The sequence below is a fragment of the Bombus affinis genome, chromosome 9 (assembly GCF_024516045.1).
Source record: "Bombus affinis isolate iyBomAffi1 chromosome 9, iyBomAffi1.2, whole genome shotgun sequence".
Lineage (NCBI taxonomy): Eukaryota > Metazoa > Arthropoda > Insecta > Hymenoptera > Apidae > Bombus > Bombus affinis.
In genome coordinates, this window is record NC_066352.1 from 1,289,274 (window position 1) to 1,306,458 (window position 17,185).

The 17,185-nt window shown below is 33.3% G+C and overlaps 2 protein-coding genes across 10 annotated transcripts in view; one reads left to right on the forward strand and one right to left on the reverse strand.

The window, feature by feature from the left end:
- The window catches only part of LOC126919932 (uncharacterized), a 31,997-nt gene extending 20,477 nt beyond the window's left edge, over positions 1 to 11,520 (reverse strand). The window contains exons 1-2 of one of the 3 annotated variants that reach the window (XM_050729654.1): positions 9,687 to 11,520; positions 938 to 1,452 (exon numbers count right to left, since the gene is read on the reverse strand). In XM_050729654.1, coding sequence (XP_050585611.1) covers positions 938 to 1,105 — 168 coding nt within the window. In that variant the 5' untranslated portion in view covers positions 1,106 to 1,452; positions 9,687 to 11,520. Of the gene's footprint in view, positions 1 to 937; positions 1,453 to 5,188; positions 7,496 to 9,686 lie in introns of those variants that run through there. The other 2 variants (XM_050729655.1, XM_050729653.1) reach the window with 2 other exon arrangements.
- The window catches only part of LOC126919933 (leukocyte receptor cluster member 8 homolog), a 61,621-nt gene extending 44,504 nt beyond the window's left edge, over positions 1 to 17,117 (forward strand). The window contains exons 1-6 of one of the 7 annotated variants that reach the window (XM_050729659.1): positions 11,664 to 11,812; positions 11,895 to 12,033; positions 12,563 to 12,966; positions 13,059 to 14,236; positions 14,318 to 14,651; positions 14,745 to 15,657. In XM_050729659.1, the coding sequence (XP_050585616.1) occupies positions 11,966 to 12,033; positions 12,563 to 12,966; positions 13,059 to 14,236; positions 14,318 to 14,651; positions 14,745 to 15,121 (2,361 nt within the window). In that variant the 5' untranslated portion in view covers positions 11,664 to 11,812; positions 11,895 to 11,965 and the 3' untranslated portion in view covers positions 15,122 to 15,657. Of the gene's footprint in view, positions 1 to 11,663; positions 12,034 to 12,562; positions 12,967 to 13,058; positions 14,237 to 14,317; positions 14,652 to 14,744 lie in introns of those variants that run through there. The other 6 variants (XM_050729661.1, XM_050729658.1, XM_050729660.1 and 3 more) reach the window with 6 other exon arrangements.
- Positions 17,118 to 17,185: the final 68 nt, after the last annotated feature.

Genomic DNA, 17,185 nt, shown 5'->3' on the forward strand with positions numbered 1-17,185 from the left:
ACTATTAACTTGTTTCTATTAGTTACATTGTAAATAGGTACTCGGTTGTAACGACATATTTGGAATGATATTTTCACTGTTTGATAAACGGACAACAGGAAGTCATATGTCATATTTCCTTTGATCGGTGGTATTACGTATACCGCGTTTCTTTCTTCGTTTTTTAGCGGTTGGCACACGATTGTACATACACATACGAATGATTGATGTTTCTTATTACGGATGAATTTAATGTGACTAGATGGTGCTACTATGTAGTCGCTTATTAGCATTAAATTATCGCGAAACAAAAACTTTTATAAAACAAGGCCTGAATAGATTTTCTATTTTTATCCTGTATTTCACACGTATGTCCAAAATGAAGGCATACACGACCAAGTATTTTAATTAATAAACCAGTGCGAGACAAAAACTTAATCGTAATTTTTTCAAATTCGCAATAATAAAGAAAATAATATTCATTCACTCCTCTTAATTTTGCATAGATTTAGGAAATGGATCATTTTAAATCACCAGACTAAATTAACGTCCAAGTCCGTAACTTAAGATCCCAAACAACTGAGATTCGCGATATTTTGCGGTATTTAACGATTGCAAATTAAGACTCGTTAGAGGGCGAAATTAAATAATTTAAAATAGAACGTTACACTTTTGCATGTTTCGATCGATGGATTTTCTCATCTATACAGTAAGTCGCGAGATGAAAAGAATTTATTATTTAAATTTAACAATTGCGAGAGTATAAATATTCTTCTATAACTCATTGTATAAAAATAAACCGATGCACACAGATACTTACATAAAATTAATGCCAATGTATGTTCCGTTCCGAATTATTTAATTTTTTTCTGCCATCGTTATAAATGTCCATTTTGCGTAAAAGTAACCATTCCATTTAGCTGGTAAATTTACAAAGAATAAAAAACAGAGCACCAACCTGCAAATAAGGGCTGGCCGCAGAGAGAACCAAACGATGCGCCAAAAATCTTTGTCCGCCAGTACAACAGAGAGCTACATCGGCGAATCTTTGGGACAGCATCGCCTCCTTGAGGAATTCCCCGACATCCGGTGCCCTCCCAGAAACCCTGATCACCTCTCCCATCATGCTCCAACTTGATAGCGATGACACACTATTTGCGGTACTCTTCAGTCGCTATAAAGCAGTTCGAAGAATCGCCACGTGTTTCAACTTCTCTTCATAATATCACGCTTTATTTGCCAAATATGTCCTTCGTTTAAATAGTTATATACATCAGTCAAGGCCCGATTTCATTTCGTCGAATTTATATGTGCATGTTGCATTCAAGTACACTGATTTCCATAAAACACGTGTCCACATGATGAAAACGGATCGGCGCTAGCTTATCAGAGTCCTTCGGTGTTTCGTTATAAATAGAAATTAATTATCATAGAGACAATTCCAACCATCGATGTCCAACGTAGCCAGCGTAGCTACAAGAGAAAGAGAAGAATTCTAAAACTTGTAGATGAAGCTTCCGAAGTAATTCGATTATCTAGCAGCTTTCGTCAAGTTTATCTTTCTCCGTGTAACTTTTTACTCGTGCATCATTTTTCATACAGGAACTTTCCAAGAAGTTAACAGCCTGCCTCTTTTTCTTGAACTTTCAACCGATCTCTTATCTTCGAAACTTTCGGCAAACTATTCTATAGAATTTAAAGACAAGACATTCAAGAACATCGACATCTCCCGCCCAATTTTATTTTTAAGATAGGAAAGTAAAATTGAAAATACATTCTATTTAATTCGATATCTAACAAAAGTATTTTAAGATCCAATTATATGTCTGAAACAAGAACTTCAATTTCAAGATTTATTATATCGTTTAGCAAAGAAATGGGAGGATTTTAAAAATATGGACATCTATCTTTGGGAGATCCTGTACATATCACAGATGACAATAAATATGTCATTCGTTTATAAGCTGTTATCAACGTACAAAGAAACAAATTGTTCAATGATTTTAGAAGTGCGATATATCGCCTCATATTATAACAGCAGAAATTGACGAGCTCCTTTATTACAGTTTATTAAACTAGCGGTTTTGCGTGAACCACGGTTCATGCTACTGTACTGTGAAATTACTTTGTGGCTAAGGAATTGATATCCTATATAAGATAACACTCCGAGCGAAGCGTGCAGCACGTTGAACGGCTTGTCATTGTCATACGTGTGATTGAACAAAGTTGCTCGAGCCACTTGCGATTCCAGTACCGCTGGAACCATTTTGAGCGCGTTTATCGATTGTAAATAAAAATACGCTTGTACCATTAATATTGTAACATTAAGATGAACGTGCTACTTACACCCATCATATAAACACCTCGGTGTTAAGAACAACTCTTATCTATTTACTGCTAACTCGTAGTATGAAAATATTGATTTCTTTTCAGTTAACGAAGAGAATGAAATTCGTGGGTTTTTAAGTTGTCTTAAATTCTTGAACATCTGAATTTTTGGACCTTTTTATTCTTGAGTTTTTGAATCACTGAACTAACGGGGCTAGAAATTTGTACACTCTTAAGTTCTTAGGTTTGTTGAATTTTTAAACTTTTGCGTGTTAATATTCTGGGGACTTTTGCATCGAAGAATTATCGAATTTTTAGATTTGATTTTCAAACTTTTGAGTATTACAATTTTTGGGCTCGCGAGTCTTTATGTTTTTGGAGTTATGAATCTGGCGAGTTTTAGATTGTTAGATTTTTACATTTTTAGATATAAATTCTTGGATTTGCAGACTCTTGGAACCCTACGTCTCTTAACTTTCAGATTGTTAAACTTTTTAACCTCTGAACTTTCGAGTCCTCGAGCTTTATAATTAGTTTTGGATTCTCGTTTTAATATCCAGTCAACTGCTGCGTTTGCGCCATCGCATAGAAATAAACAAATGCTCGCCTGTCAAATGAACGGTATCGAGAGACAGATTTATAGACGATTCGAGTTGCTTGTCATTGCCGAGTGATTTAGAAGAATGATCCGCTAGCCTTGATATTTTGTTTAATTATTATCGCGATAACAGTGCCGGTTCATATCGGTGCCTTTGGCAAGCGGAGATACTGCTTTCACGTTTGTTTAATCCAGGAAATTGAAAAAATCTATCGAATACACTTTATGGAAATACGATTTTGCACTTTCGAATTTGTGGAAAATGTACATATTTTGCATACGCGATACAGAACTTTTGAGAATAACATATGTAGATACAGAGCAGTTCATCTTCATTATCTTGAAATATTACTATCAAATACAATAAATATCAAATATTTTGAGGTGGTTATTCAAATTAAAATCATTTAGTTTGACGCTGAATCGCCTACGTGTTTGAATGACCTAAAAAGTTCGAAAAAATCAATGATTAATGAAGCATTAGTATGTTAATACTTCGATATCGAATAATAACATAATAAAATTATTGCCGATTTACTTATCGAAATAACGGTCTGCGTTTTACTCGTTAGATGCGGCAAAATATGACATACAACACGATTTTTTGGTAGATACATGGATAATGTAAATTTTTGTGCGTAGATAAGTGCGGAGATAAGTTAGAACGAATGTCCTACTATATAACGAAACATAACTCAGATTAGTATAACACGACACCTTGTCTTTTGATAAAGAACAGCTGATGATTATTAACGTTTCTTTGGTACATCTGTTAACCCTTTTGCAATCGTTGAATTTTTATATTTCAATTTTTTTTTTTTTTTTGTTTTAAAGAACAAAACAAGATCTTGCATGTTTTTAAAAAATGTTTGTCTTAAAATTGAAACAAGAGAACATGTACGTCAGGAATAATATGTTTTGCACTTAAATATTTTCTAATATTAGAAAAATACAATTGAATCGAAAATGGCTAAAAAAAAGGCAGAGTTAAAAAAACCTGACAGAGAATAATTTTGAACAACGATATATCAGTTATAATTTATGAATTACTTCTTAAATTAAATGTTTTAAACCAAATGTAAAGGTACTTTTGATGTATCATTGGCTGACAAAATATTGAATTTTAAAATTGCTCTCCCATAAAAGACTTATCATGTTTTGAATCTGTGGTTTTCACCTGGTACTTAAAAGATTTTACATTTTCTTTCTTTAATTATGTTCATAAAAATACTAATTTGCATAAACGTTGGTTTGATTATCACGGATACAATCTTTTTCATTGCTGCAATAAAAATTTGTGCGTATCAACCAATACCTCGACGTCCTTTGATCCATGTTCACGATATCATCGTTTGTTACGGTATTATTGTAAAAATAAATCGATTTTTACGAAAACTTTGTGAGATACTCCATTAACTCGTAAATTTCGCCCAGAACATTTTGTACACAATACAACCTCGTTTTTTTTTTTTTTTTTTTTTTTTGTTTATTTCTCGCTGCACTATTTTCTTCGGGATACAATGGCTTGCCGATGCTTGAAAATTTATTATACACACTTGTCTCAAGGTTATTACGATTTTGTTACACAGTGAAACATATTTGTCGATTTAATCAACGATTTATTATTTCCCGCACTTCACCGGCTTCGCACTAAAAACACGTTACTTTTTAGCTTATTTAATTTTATTAACCACTTTGTTAAATTCAACTATAATTTTACACTAACGATAAGATATAAATGACGGACATTCGTTTGAACTTTATTGTGCACAAAGATGCGTGTCAATCTGACATTTCGATAATCGAAAGAGGTTTGGCGAGTCCGTTAAAATGTAAAACCTAATCAACGCGCTGTACACGAATTGCCTTATTAAGATTGTACGAACAGACTTTTCAATCGAATATAAGATATAATTCTCTGTCGCGTGATAAATCACTCTTTCTCGAAGTGTTCACTTTCTTTTGACTCGATATAAACATCGTGTTTCGTATCCGCATCTAATTGTTTTACGTCCGAATTTCAACAGCTACAGTTAGTGAATTAGGTGAATTATCGAACGAATTACTCGATCGATCATTTCCAATGTTTTCTTAATATCTGCCCTAAATGATCCCTTATAGTCCGACTAGATAATCGTTATGATGGAACGTTCAAAATGGAAATATCAATTAATAATTTTGCTGCTAGACAATGACGTACTTCGAAAGGAATATGGACAAATAATGCTTCTAAAAGAGTTAGAAGCTATCAAGTGGAAATCATCGATAATAGGTGAAACTAACCGTGAAAAACGCGTGTACCTCGAATGTTTCAGTATCGTACTTATTAGAACGAGCGCAAGAGTCCGGCATGATAAAATTGTTATGCAGAATGGAACGAGAACTCAACTGAGAACTCGCGGGAATTCTGTGGATCACAGAGTGTTTACGAGATACCCGTCGCTGAACAACTCAGCAGGGCGACTGCCACCTGAAATCCTCAGGTGAGCAGAGGCCACCTCTGCTCCTTGCAGTCTCTCAACGGAGAGAGAACTCGAAGGAACTCCTCCCATATCGGTGCTCTACTCCCTCCTTGAAGTATAGGTATACTTGCGTTTCCCATCGTGCTACCACAAGCCACCGACCACCAACGCGGACATTCAAATTTTCGAATTGACGATTAAATGAAATGACATCGTTGTACTAATCGTATAACTTTGCTTTCTCGCTGAAATATTTTATTCTCCAAGTTCGAACATATTTTTTTCAAAAAACGAATAATCGAAAAAGAGATATCGTAACGTGTTGTAGGAAATTAACTACTCTGTGATGTCACACCGAAATCTTTTACGATTACAGCAACGTGTTTCATATATATAAATTTCATTTATTTAGATAACTTCCATATAAATAAATAAATTACACACCCGCCTTTACTTTCTAAAAAAACTATGCACTAACATATATTGCTTACAATAGGACAAGACAAGATCTTATTGTATGTACGTAACAATTTCTGAGACTCGTATACCTTAAATAAATATAATTTTTAAAAGTTTGTTTAGAAAACATGAGTTTATTTTGAGTTTCATAAATCCCTACAACTTTGTCTTGTTGCTATATAAGAAAATAATTGCAAGAGTAAAGCTCCTTAAACCTTTTCTTAAATATCTATTGTAATACTGAACTATTGTACATATCTAAACGTATTTTAATTTTCTTCAGAATTTTGGACAGCCGAGTGTCGTTCGAGATTCCCGAAAAACAAAATACCAATATAGGGTTAAATGTTAAATAATGGTGCAAATTACACATAATCACAGTTTTATACGAGACTAATGTACGATTTAAAAAGTTATAAATTTTAAACGCTAACTATTATTTGTGACACTAAAACGCTTTTAACGGTAATTTTATCTATCTACATCTGTCGACGTCATTTCTCGACATTTTAACCATAAAAGAAAGTGGGAATCTATTCATTCGTGTTTCGTTGAGAAGGATTCTATTTCAGATAAGATTTGATTGCTACTTCGCATCGAGAAATACTGATGAGTTCGTTGGGATATCAAGGAATTGTTAAATTACGATCCTCGTTCTAATTAAAAAATAGTTTAGTAATAGTTAGAATTAGTAAATCTAAATAGATTTACGATCCTCACCTGGCAGATGCGTAGGAGCGACGGATTTAGAGTGAAAGCGACAACGTCATACTCCGCAACTCGCGTTTGTTTTAGAAAATACCTTATCAGGGTCGTGATAATTAAGAGACTAGGACAACACCCGCTTTCTTTTATGTTTTCCATCGGTGAAAAAGGAATCGACCAAACCACGAATCGTCTTATCATCAGTTCCCTTTTTGAATGAAGATTTTAATATAATCATTGGACGATTATCCGATTGATCAGTTTTAATTAGTACCATTCGAGCTAAAAAATTTCGGTGCTACGAAAAGAAATGTATGTTGCGCGTAAAAACTTAGGATTACGCATATATTTAATTAGGTTACTGTAGGTATAATTTGGTTGCTGTGATCTCAGAAGAAGTCAACTCTCTACACGTTCGATTGGCCCTAGCATAATTACTCGCAATCAAAATAGAAAGAATCGTACACAAGAATTAACACTAAAATACTATTTTTAAAATACTAAAATTTTAATTCAATCGTTGAAATATTCTGTCTACTCTGTGAAGAAATATTTAGATACGACACATATTAATTAACTCGATAGAGAAACAAATGACTCTCTACTTTATACAGGTCGATAATTGCAATTCAAACCTGTGTAGTTAAGGTTTGTGGGACACATGTTCGCTTGATGCTAATGCTGAACTTATTAGCACGAGTCAGAAACGTTTTCCAGGTTGATTATCGAGCAAACACAATATTATATCGGTTCCCGTTTCACCCATTATTAGCCTTGTCCGTTGATATTCACATTGAATCGTTGAAATTCTAATTTATCGTAATGTTCCCTTATACTGTTATTCTCATTGAAATCTGTGACATTCTAATTGTACGTGGCACGTGACAAGGTACAAGCGACACGTACTATAATTTATCGATCTCATTTCTTCCGTAAAAATATGCCAACTCGTTTTAATAATCTTGATAAGTTATCTTCTGATAAAACTCATTGCACTCATAACATTCGATAAGGGTAACATTCATTATAATTTGATGCCGTTAATCGGATTATCATTTAACTATAATACAAAAATTTCTATAATTATGTAATTAAAAGATAATAAAAAGAATATTATTTTCATTACGTACAGTGTATAAGTGACTCACAAAAATGTGTGAATAATTAGTATAGAAAATTTTTTTCATTGACATTGTCGCTATCAATTATAGCGATGGGATTTGAAATCAATCTGGAAATATATGTGAAAATTATAAAACGTTTATTGCAAACATACAATTAATAAAAAATTAGTACATCATATAGTAGGTGATGGCACTAAAAAAAGTAATTAGGTTTGTTAATATGATTAGTAATTGACTATTTAAATAATCTTGGGACCTCTATAATTAGTATGGTCGCAATAAAGATATCATCGTTCGTCGTAAAAAATCTTTTATACAATACATAATAGAAATATATAAATAATAGATAATAGAAGAAGTTTTTACAAATATTGAAATATTTTTTGCTTGTCAATTTTATTTCTTCCACGGATAAATACATATTGAACTATAGGGAAAAATTAAACATTATAAAGTCTGCGGTAAAATTCACCTCTATCGTAATATCGATATTTTAGTTCGATGGTATTTTAACTTCTAGCTCAAGTTTTTCATATTTGTGCAACGTTCGTTTGTTTCACATAATTCTTTTTCAACAGTTTGTCGTTTCATCGCGTTTCGTTTTTAATTACTTATTCAAAGGTTAATGGAAAGAAGTTTGTAGTATCATCAAGTTTAAACTTGAAAATCAAATTTTTTATCTCGGAATAATGAGCATGTTTGGAGACATAAAGGTGAAAACGTGGTCACCCGTGATTTCTTGCAAAATTCCAGATAATATCGTTTCTTCCCAATTCGCATCGTCTAAAATATTTACTCCGTCTTACGAAAAGTACGTTATTCGATTAAATTGAAATTTAATTTAATGATTGGTAATTGACCAGTTATTAAACTCCTTATTAAATTGAAACGCCCTTAATATTTTATTAAATAATCAAGCCACATTTTCTGTAATATCGCAGAGAAAAGCGTCCTTGTATAGAACAATTATTAACGAATGAATATCAACGAATCTGGTGGCAAGAAAAGGAAATGTGGGACAAAAGGTGCAGAACAAAGATAACGACTAAACAATTATTGCAACGCATGGTAAAAGAAAATATAACATAATAACCATGTTATTAAATTTTTCGTCTATTTAATGAAAAATACCTCTACACGATATCAGTTATTACACTTATAAAAATGCCTATGTATAATTGTTATTAAAGGTAATTCGTAGAAAATCGAAAGTAGTTCCTCCTATCGATAAACCCAAAATGACTAAAAAACCAAAGAAAAAAGGAAAAGTCAAAGGATCAAAGGACGATAAGAAGGAAGAAGGAAAGTCTTCTACACAGGAAATGGAAACAGACAAAACGAAGGAAAGTAGTGACAAAAAATCACCAAAATAAATTCTCTAGAAGATTACTATTGGTTATAACTGAAATTCAAATGAGTTTTCGAACGCTCTTTTAACACAGAATTTTATAACTCGTAAACGTCGGGATCAACGTCCATCGGTTTTATTACTCAAACCTTGAAAATCGCGATATCTAGCACAACATATACACGACTACACGACTAAACCATGCTTATTTCCCTTCGATCTTTGCCTTCGAACTATTTTTCACGTACAACGTGAAGAAAATACAATTTTTTGATTACCTTTAATTCAAACCCTGTCAAGTATTATAAGTTATAAATTTATAGAAATTTAATAAATCAACCTCGCGTAAGCAGTAGATGATGTTCTTCTCACCAAAAATGCACGTAAGAAGCTTTTTCTCGAGAGCACAAAGAAGCATAATTTTATCTTTTCATAGTTTCGTTGCGAAAACCAATGTATCTGAGCAGAACGTTTTATCAAATAAATATTACTTTGAAATCATTTCTACGCGCAACCACGATCATAACCGCAGTAAAACTAGGTAGATATAAAGGAATAACGCTTAAGTTTATAACAACGCTATGCAATATTTGTATAGTAACGGATAATGCAGGTAACAATTACGTGATTTTAATGATTCCTTTTTTTCGTTTATATATAGTCTTTCTAATGGTATTACTTACCAATCTGTCCTAGTATGATAAGTTTTCGCGAAGCCTACACTACACATGGTTGCAGTTTATGGAAAAACGAAAGTGGAAAATGCTGATGCAATCAGCAACGATAGTTGAGTTTGATTTCCAGCATGTAGAATGAATTTTCAAGGGGAAAAAGAATGTTGTCGCGGGTTTCACGCTTTTCGCGACAGCCGTAGATCTATTTTATTCTATAGCCGAAATAAATGATTCTTTTATTTTTCTTAATACTTAACGCGTCTTGAGGAAAAAAAAAGATATATCTTAAAAGGATTTATCTGTTATCTCTGGATATTTAGTTTTTCTTTGTGAATATTATGCATAGACTTTGTTTTTTTTTTTTTATTCCTTTTTAAATTTTTTGTTGGACAATATTTTTGAAAGAAAGGTCCAGAACCCGTTCAAGGCGAACTGCATGCCTCTATAAATATCTATCAATTAACTATCCGATATTTCATCTACAAAACAAGATGAAACAATCACCTTTATTGCATCATGATCGATTCATTTGTAACAAGATATTTTCTATTTCGAAAATATATTTCTTTGCGGTGACGTCAATGGGGCGCCAAATAATATCAAGAAATGTGCCTCGTAAAACGGAAACACAGTGCATCTTGTCGAATGTTAGTCGCAAGTATTTATTTTGCATAAAAATGTATATGAAGAAATGACGATAATTTTATTTTTTTTTTAACTTTTTCATTTATTTATATCTTGATTAAGGACTTAGGAAATACCTTAAACAGCAAAATCACGGTGACATAAAGAAAACAAAGTCTCTGCGATCTTTATGATGCATACTATTTATTTGTATTTGGAATAAAAAAGATTTTCATATCGATAGGTTAATTAGATCAGCATTAAGACGTAGAATATTATTCGCATCGATTGCACGCTCGTAAAAGAAAGAAAAAATAAAACAGGTGAAACGGGGCAACATAATTCAATCATAGAACAATTAACCGTGGATTAAGAGATCAAACGGACTGCAGTTTCTACTTATATGTTTGAAAATGTCGTGTTCCGGCATGGAAAAAAACAACACATCTACATACAACTTCATTCGATATCCTTCGAATATAATGTTACATTCGTGCTAGGCCATATTCCATTTCTACCATTTCGTTGCAAAACTACCTAGGTGTTTCGTTACGTTATACTACCGCATTAAATAACAGCCAATCGACAATTGTTTCCTATAAATTCTTCGCGACGGTGAATGAAAGAGAGGTCAAAGCAAATCGTCGTACAATATGACCATTTTGCACGCAATGCACACCCCCACACGCTTTCTTCGGAATAAAAGAAAATCTAGATTATGAAGAACAAGAAATAAATTCATAATTTTGCAAATGCATTATGTTTAAGAATTGACTACCCATAAAAATATTTTGATATTGAATATTTCTATGAATAACGTAATTTTGAAAATTTCTGCATTATACATTCTATTTCATTCACTTACATTAAAATCTAGTGATTAAACGGATTAACATATCGTTGGTTTGCTTGAAAAGTAATATCTCACAAATCATCATATTTGAGATTAATTCTAAAATTGAGGTACTTTTTTAAGAGGGAAATAATTACTTAATAAAATTATGCTATTTAACAAGAACAATATGGCAATTCAACAATTATTTAATAGTAAATAATACGCATAAACGATATTTTATCGGAGACATTCGAAATCTAACTTAAAGAGTAAACAAATACACATGGGTGAGTAACTAATATTTACTTAAATCTATTATTTCAAATAGATTTCCTAAAAAATTTACTTCTTTATCTGCTACATTCTTTGAACGAACCAACAATATGTGATATATGTAATACATCTTTTTATAATTCAAGATAATTCCGTATTAAAAAGTATACAAACGCAATAAATAAATTTATAACGATACTTGTACACCGTTATAGTATACTTGAGAAAATTCGCGCGTAGAATTCGGATAATAGTGCTGCCACCTAACGAAGGCTGCAAACGTTTTACGTCGCTGAGTACCATTTTAATTTGTCGAAGCGAATAGTCAAACCTAAATCGCGACTTTTCGATAGAAGTTACTCGAGAATATTTTAACTTTTTTCCCTGGTCAATAGAAACCGTGGTAATGCAAACGTGTTTACGGTAGTGGAACGTAAAGTGTACAATTGTTTAAGCAATTCTGATTTTGTTCTTCGGTATGTCAGAAGGCGAGGCTACAGCATCGCAGAAGAAACAGCAGCCATTTCAGCAACAGCCACAACTTGGAATAGGCTCAATGGCGAATATGGCATGGCAATATCCCTCGCCAAACAATATCCATAACATGTTTCCCCCATATTCAGGGTAATTATCTACCTCGATTTAAGCACAAAATTATTATTCTACTAATGAAAATAACGCGATATTTCAATACGAAGTATCTTATATGCATTTTAGGAATAACGTATTATGCACGTTATGTTCGATGATTTCATATAATCTTTTTAATTTACAATTCTTTTTATATTTCTGTTTTCATTTGCATTTGAACTAACATAAAACAGTTATCGATCGAATAACGTATGGATAAGGAACATATAGGAAATAAGTATTGTAATATAATACATATTAACGTGAATAAAAGACGCTTTGTAATGACCTAATTTTAGATTAACATACATGATATAAGTAATTTGGAATAATAGTAAATTATTTATTTTGGTAATACACAATACAAGTAAATACTAAATAAAAGTTTAAAAACTTTTTGTATGATACTTTTTATTTTAATATTTGGAAATTTTTAAAGTTATGATGAAACTAATAATAAACCTTTTGCAACATTAAGCACTTCAGTTGCATATATTGATATGCGTATTTATGTTTTTTATAGCCAATTATATGGACCAGGATATCAAGGTGTACCTCATCAAGGACAAACGTTTAGCTACTATCATGCGATGATGCCAGGATATGGACAACCTTTTACTCCACAGCAAATGCAACAGCAGCAGCAGCACCAACAACAGCAGCAACAGCAACAACAACAGCAGCAGCAGCCACAACAGGACAACAATCAAGGAAAACAGTTACATCAGCAACCACCAGTACCCGGAACCCCCATGTCTTTGGATGATGATTCTGAACTTCCTCCTTTACCTCCTGGACCACCCCCATCAGTACAGACATCTCAACAACACAATAATCAAATACAACCATCTATGCAGCCTCATCCAGGGTACATGTATAATGCTTTTCCATATGGTACTTGGAATGGCATGCACAATGATATGTCCCGTAAGTTTTTTTCTTAAATAGAAAGTATCAGGGAATATATACTTTTATTTAATATATATAAGATAATACTTGTTTTCATCTTTTTTTTTCAGAATACAATAATCAAATTCGTTTCAATGTATATAACAAAAAGAATGGTTTGGCTTTTCTCTCTCCATCTGGCAATAGTGGAGCTGCAAAGAGAAAACGTAAGCGGAATAAAAATTTAGCAGCTCAGTTCAACAATAGCTTTCAGGCAAACAGTCCAACAACGAATTTCGTACCGGGTCCCAATTTAAAGACCGAATTACCACCTTTACCTCCTGCACAGTGTGAAATAGTGGCTCCTCCTCCACCAACTGAAGAATCCCCTGCTCCTACTACACCTGCTATCACAACTGTTAATAATACAATTCCTAGTGCTGGCACACCAGCGGTAGGTACACCCTCTATCGTGACAAATCCCAGCCCAGTCGGTGATTGGCCTGACAGTTTGAAGAACTATGTAAACAGGTGTTACGAAAAATGCAAAACGGCAGTAGACAAGGATCAAGTTGAGATTATATTAAAGGGAAAGATTACGCGTGCAGCGAACGATGGCTCGCTTTGGGTAAAAGACTGGGACCAAGAACCATTGCCTAGCATTCATAGTGAACGTATGACTATGACGATAAAGCCTCAAAAACCGGCCTTGAAATTAAATAATTTGCCAAATCCGCTGATGAATGCACAGGGAGGCTTGCGCAAGCCAGGTCTCTCCACTTCTCTTGGGGCTCGGCTTGGCGCGCGTCTCTCTGTGAATTACAAACGGTCAAGGTCGAGGTCGAGGACTAGATCAAGATCAAGATCCAGATCGAGATCAAAGTCCAGGTCGAGGTCGAGGTCAAGATCGAAGTCAAGGTCGCGTTCGAATACACGTAGTCCACCATCACGAAAGTACAGGCGTAGTACGTCATCGTCGTCGAACGTTAGTGATCGGGAACACGATTATAAATCGTTAAAAACGAAAAAATCTACTAAAAACAAACTGAGTCACAGCAGCAAGAAAACAAAGAAGACTAAACAGATGAAATCACATTTCTATTCAGAATTTGGTTTAGCTACAGGAAACACTGAGGAATTAGGATCTAAGGAGAAATTACAACAACGTGCTGCAAGATTTAACGATACTATTTCCAGGACAGCCAACAATGGTGTTAAAGATGACTCATCTACAGACTTTGATTTTACTGGACTTCACATTGTCGGAGTATGCAAGGATATAGAGAAACCTTATTTACGTTTAACATCTGTAAGATTTCTGTCATCGATTAAATTCATTTGAAATTGGTTTGTAGAATTTATAAAAATACTCCTTATTTTTATATTATAGGCTCCAGCTCCCTCCGCCGTTCGACCGGTAAGTGTACTCCAAAATTCTTTGGCACATGTCAAGAAACGATGGGTGGCTGATCAGGACTATAGATACGCTTGTGATCAACTTAAATCTATTCGTCAAGATCTTACCGTCCAAGGTATTCGAAATGCATTTACAGTCCACGTGTATGAAACACACGCCCGCGTCGCTCTAGAGAAAGGAGATCATGAAGAATTCAACCAGTGCCAGACTCAGTTACGGATGTTGTATCAAGACGTTGGCGGAGAAAATCGATGTGAATTTATTGCATACAGAATATTGTATTATATTTTCACAAAAAATACTCAAGGTTTTTAATTATTTTATTATGCATATAATTATGTAACATTACCATTAATATTCTTTTTACATAAGAATAAGAAAATTAATACTTTTGCTACAGATTTAACGACGATTTTAGCAGCTTTATCAGTAGAAGACAAAAATGATGAGTGTATAAAACATGCGCTCAAAGTGCGTTCAGCTTGGTGGTTGAAAAATTTCCATGCCTTTTTCAAACTATACACTTCTGCCCCACGGATGGCAGCCTTTTTAATGGATTGGTTTGTTGCAAGAGAACGCAAGAATGCATTGAAGAGCATGATAAAGTCGTACGTACTAGACTCTTTAGAAGTAATCATTTATATCTACTTGTCAAAATATCTTCAAACGATATTTTTCTATACAACATTTTTACAAAAATTAATCAAGATAACGCTAAGAAATATAATGGATCAAAATATAACTAATTTCATATTAACAGGTACATTCAATTGGTAAACTGATAGATAGCGTTTAACTTTAAAGTATTATAATCTTATTTTACAATTTTTTTGCAATTTTTTATGACCAAAAAACGAATTTTTTTCATTTTTTTAAACAGTCTTCAAATATATTTCTATAAATAAATTTAACGGAAATATATATATACGAAGGTACAAAAAGTAAGAAATAATTTATTTTTAGTTTTCATAAGAACCAACATTATTTCATGTATATAATGGAACAAAGGAAGTGAAAGATTGCAAATAATTTTTTTAACAATTATAATTATACATAGATTTCTGTTACAGGACATCGTAGCTGAAAAATGACTAGTTTTGTTGTTGTTTATTTTCATTGTATTATATATATTATATGTGTGTGTATATATACTTTGTGTATATGTCCATTGCACGATTATCTAATGATACATTTCTTCTGCTGTTTAGCTACCGGCAAAATTTGGCGGTTGATTTCGTCGTAGCAGAATTGGCCTTTGAATCTTTGGACAAGTTTTATGAATTTGTCAATGAATTGGGGTTGGTTTATGCTGATCCTGAACAACATCTAATCGACTGCAAGACAAGCAGTGGTTCTGTAGGTGCTTGGTAAAAAAAGCAACTTCAATTTTTTTGGTGGAAGATATATAAACGAAAACCATTGTCGTGCACATTCATAGGGACAAATCTGTGTGTGTATATGCATATGTTTCCCAATTATATGCATATGTACACTTCACATACATATGCATATGCATGTGCATATATTTAACTACACATTGATCTGCTACTGATTCTTACCATCCCCTAATCATTGTTCTCTTCGTTGATCGACGCCACACAGTCGAGCAACAATTTGTAAATGAAAGTTTTCCCCGCAATAATTTGTACATATACGTATCTCAATCTCAGCCCGGCGCAAGCGAAGAATCCACATACAGGCTGATGAATTGTACAAAAGAATTAGGATGACCGTTTTAAAGTCGTCTGCAACTACCTCAATAAAACTCGGTATGAAGCCGAGGCTCGTAGTAAATTACGGAAAGAGAAAGGAGACGATAGCAAATTATCTTCAGGAAACAAACACTTCTCGTTTGGTCAAAACTTCAAATTCCTTCGATCGAGACCGATCGATTCTCCAAAATTAGTTCATGTTATATATTATACGTGTTCTTATTCTTATGTCTGATGATTCTAAGCGTCTTTTTCTAAATACTGTCCGCTGAAAGGAGTTGGGATTTTTTAACCACTAGCCAAATCTTTTGCTCTACACAAGAATCTACATCTTGTCGCCATCTTCGAGAGGGAAACTTCGACATTTCGTATTGGGGATTCACAAGCACGCGCGAATAGAAATACAGTGATTGTTTCTATGATAGAAAATAGTACAGAATTGGAATTAATGAACGTATTAAATATACGTAATCGCTATGAAGGGCTTTCCGGTAAGAAATGTATTGAGTTTAAAAGGATATTGGCATGCTCGACAACTCGTCGACGAAGAGGGAAGAGAAAGGAAGTCGGAAAGATCTCAAGTTCGGTTCGGCGGTTCAAGAACGGCTGGGTGGTAATAGCCACACGAAACATCTGTACAAAGGGAAAGAGAAAATACTCGACTTAACGTGTTCAACCATCGAATTATAGGAACTTCTAACGGGACAAATGCATATTGGCATCTGATGCCATTCTCGCGTGTGAAGAGTGATTATTTTTATCTTTTTAAATATTTATCGCAGGACAATGTTTTTTTCCTTAATAGTCTATTATCAATTCTCAAGTGTCGAGAATTTCGTCTCCACATTTCATCCAAAACAGGAATGCAAGGATATATTAAATGAAAGAAGACGGACATTTTTCATTGTACGATCACGTGCGAATTTAGTGTTGTACGTAATAAATTATTTAATTTTCGGATATTATATTACTTCTTAATCTAATGTTATGTTAGAGACCTAATAGATTTAAATTAAATGCAAATCGTGATTTTACTACTAATAAATACAAAATTTATTATATGTGTATTTCATGTTTCAACTACTAAACCACAAATAATTACTTACTAAGGTCTGTAACCTTTTTTCTC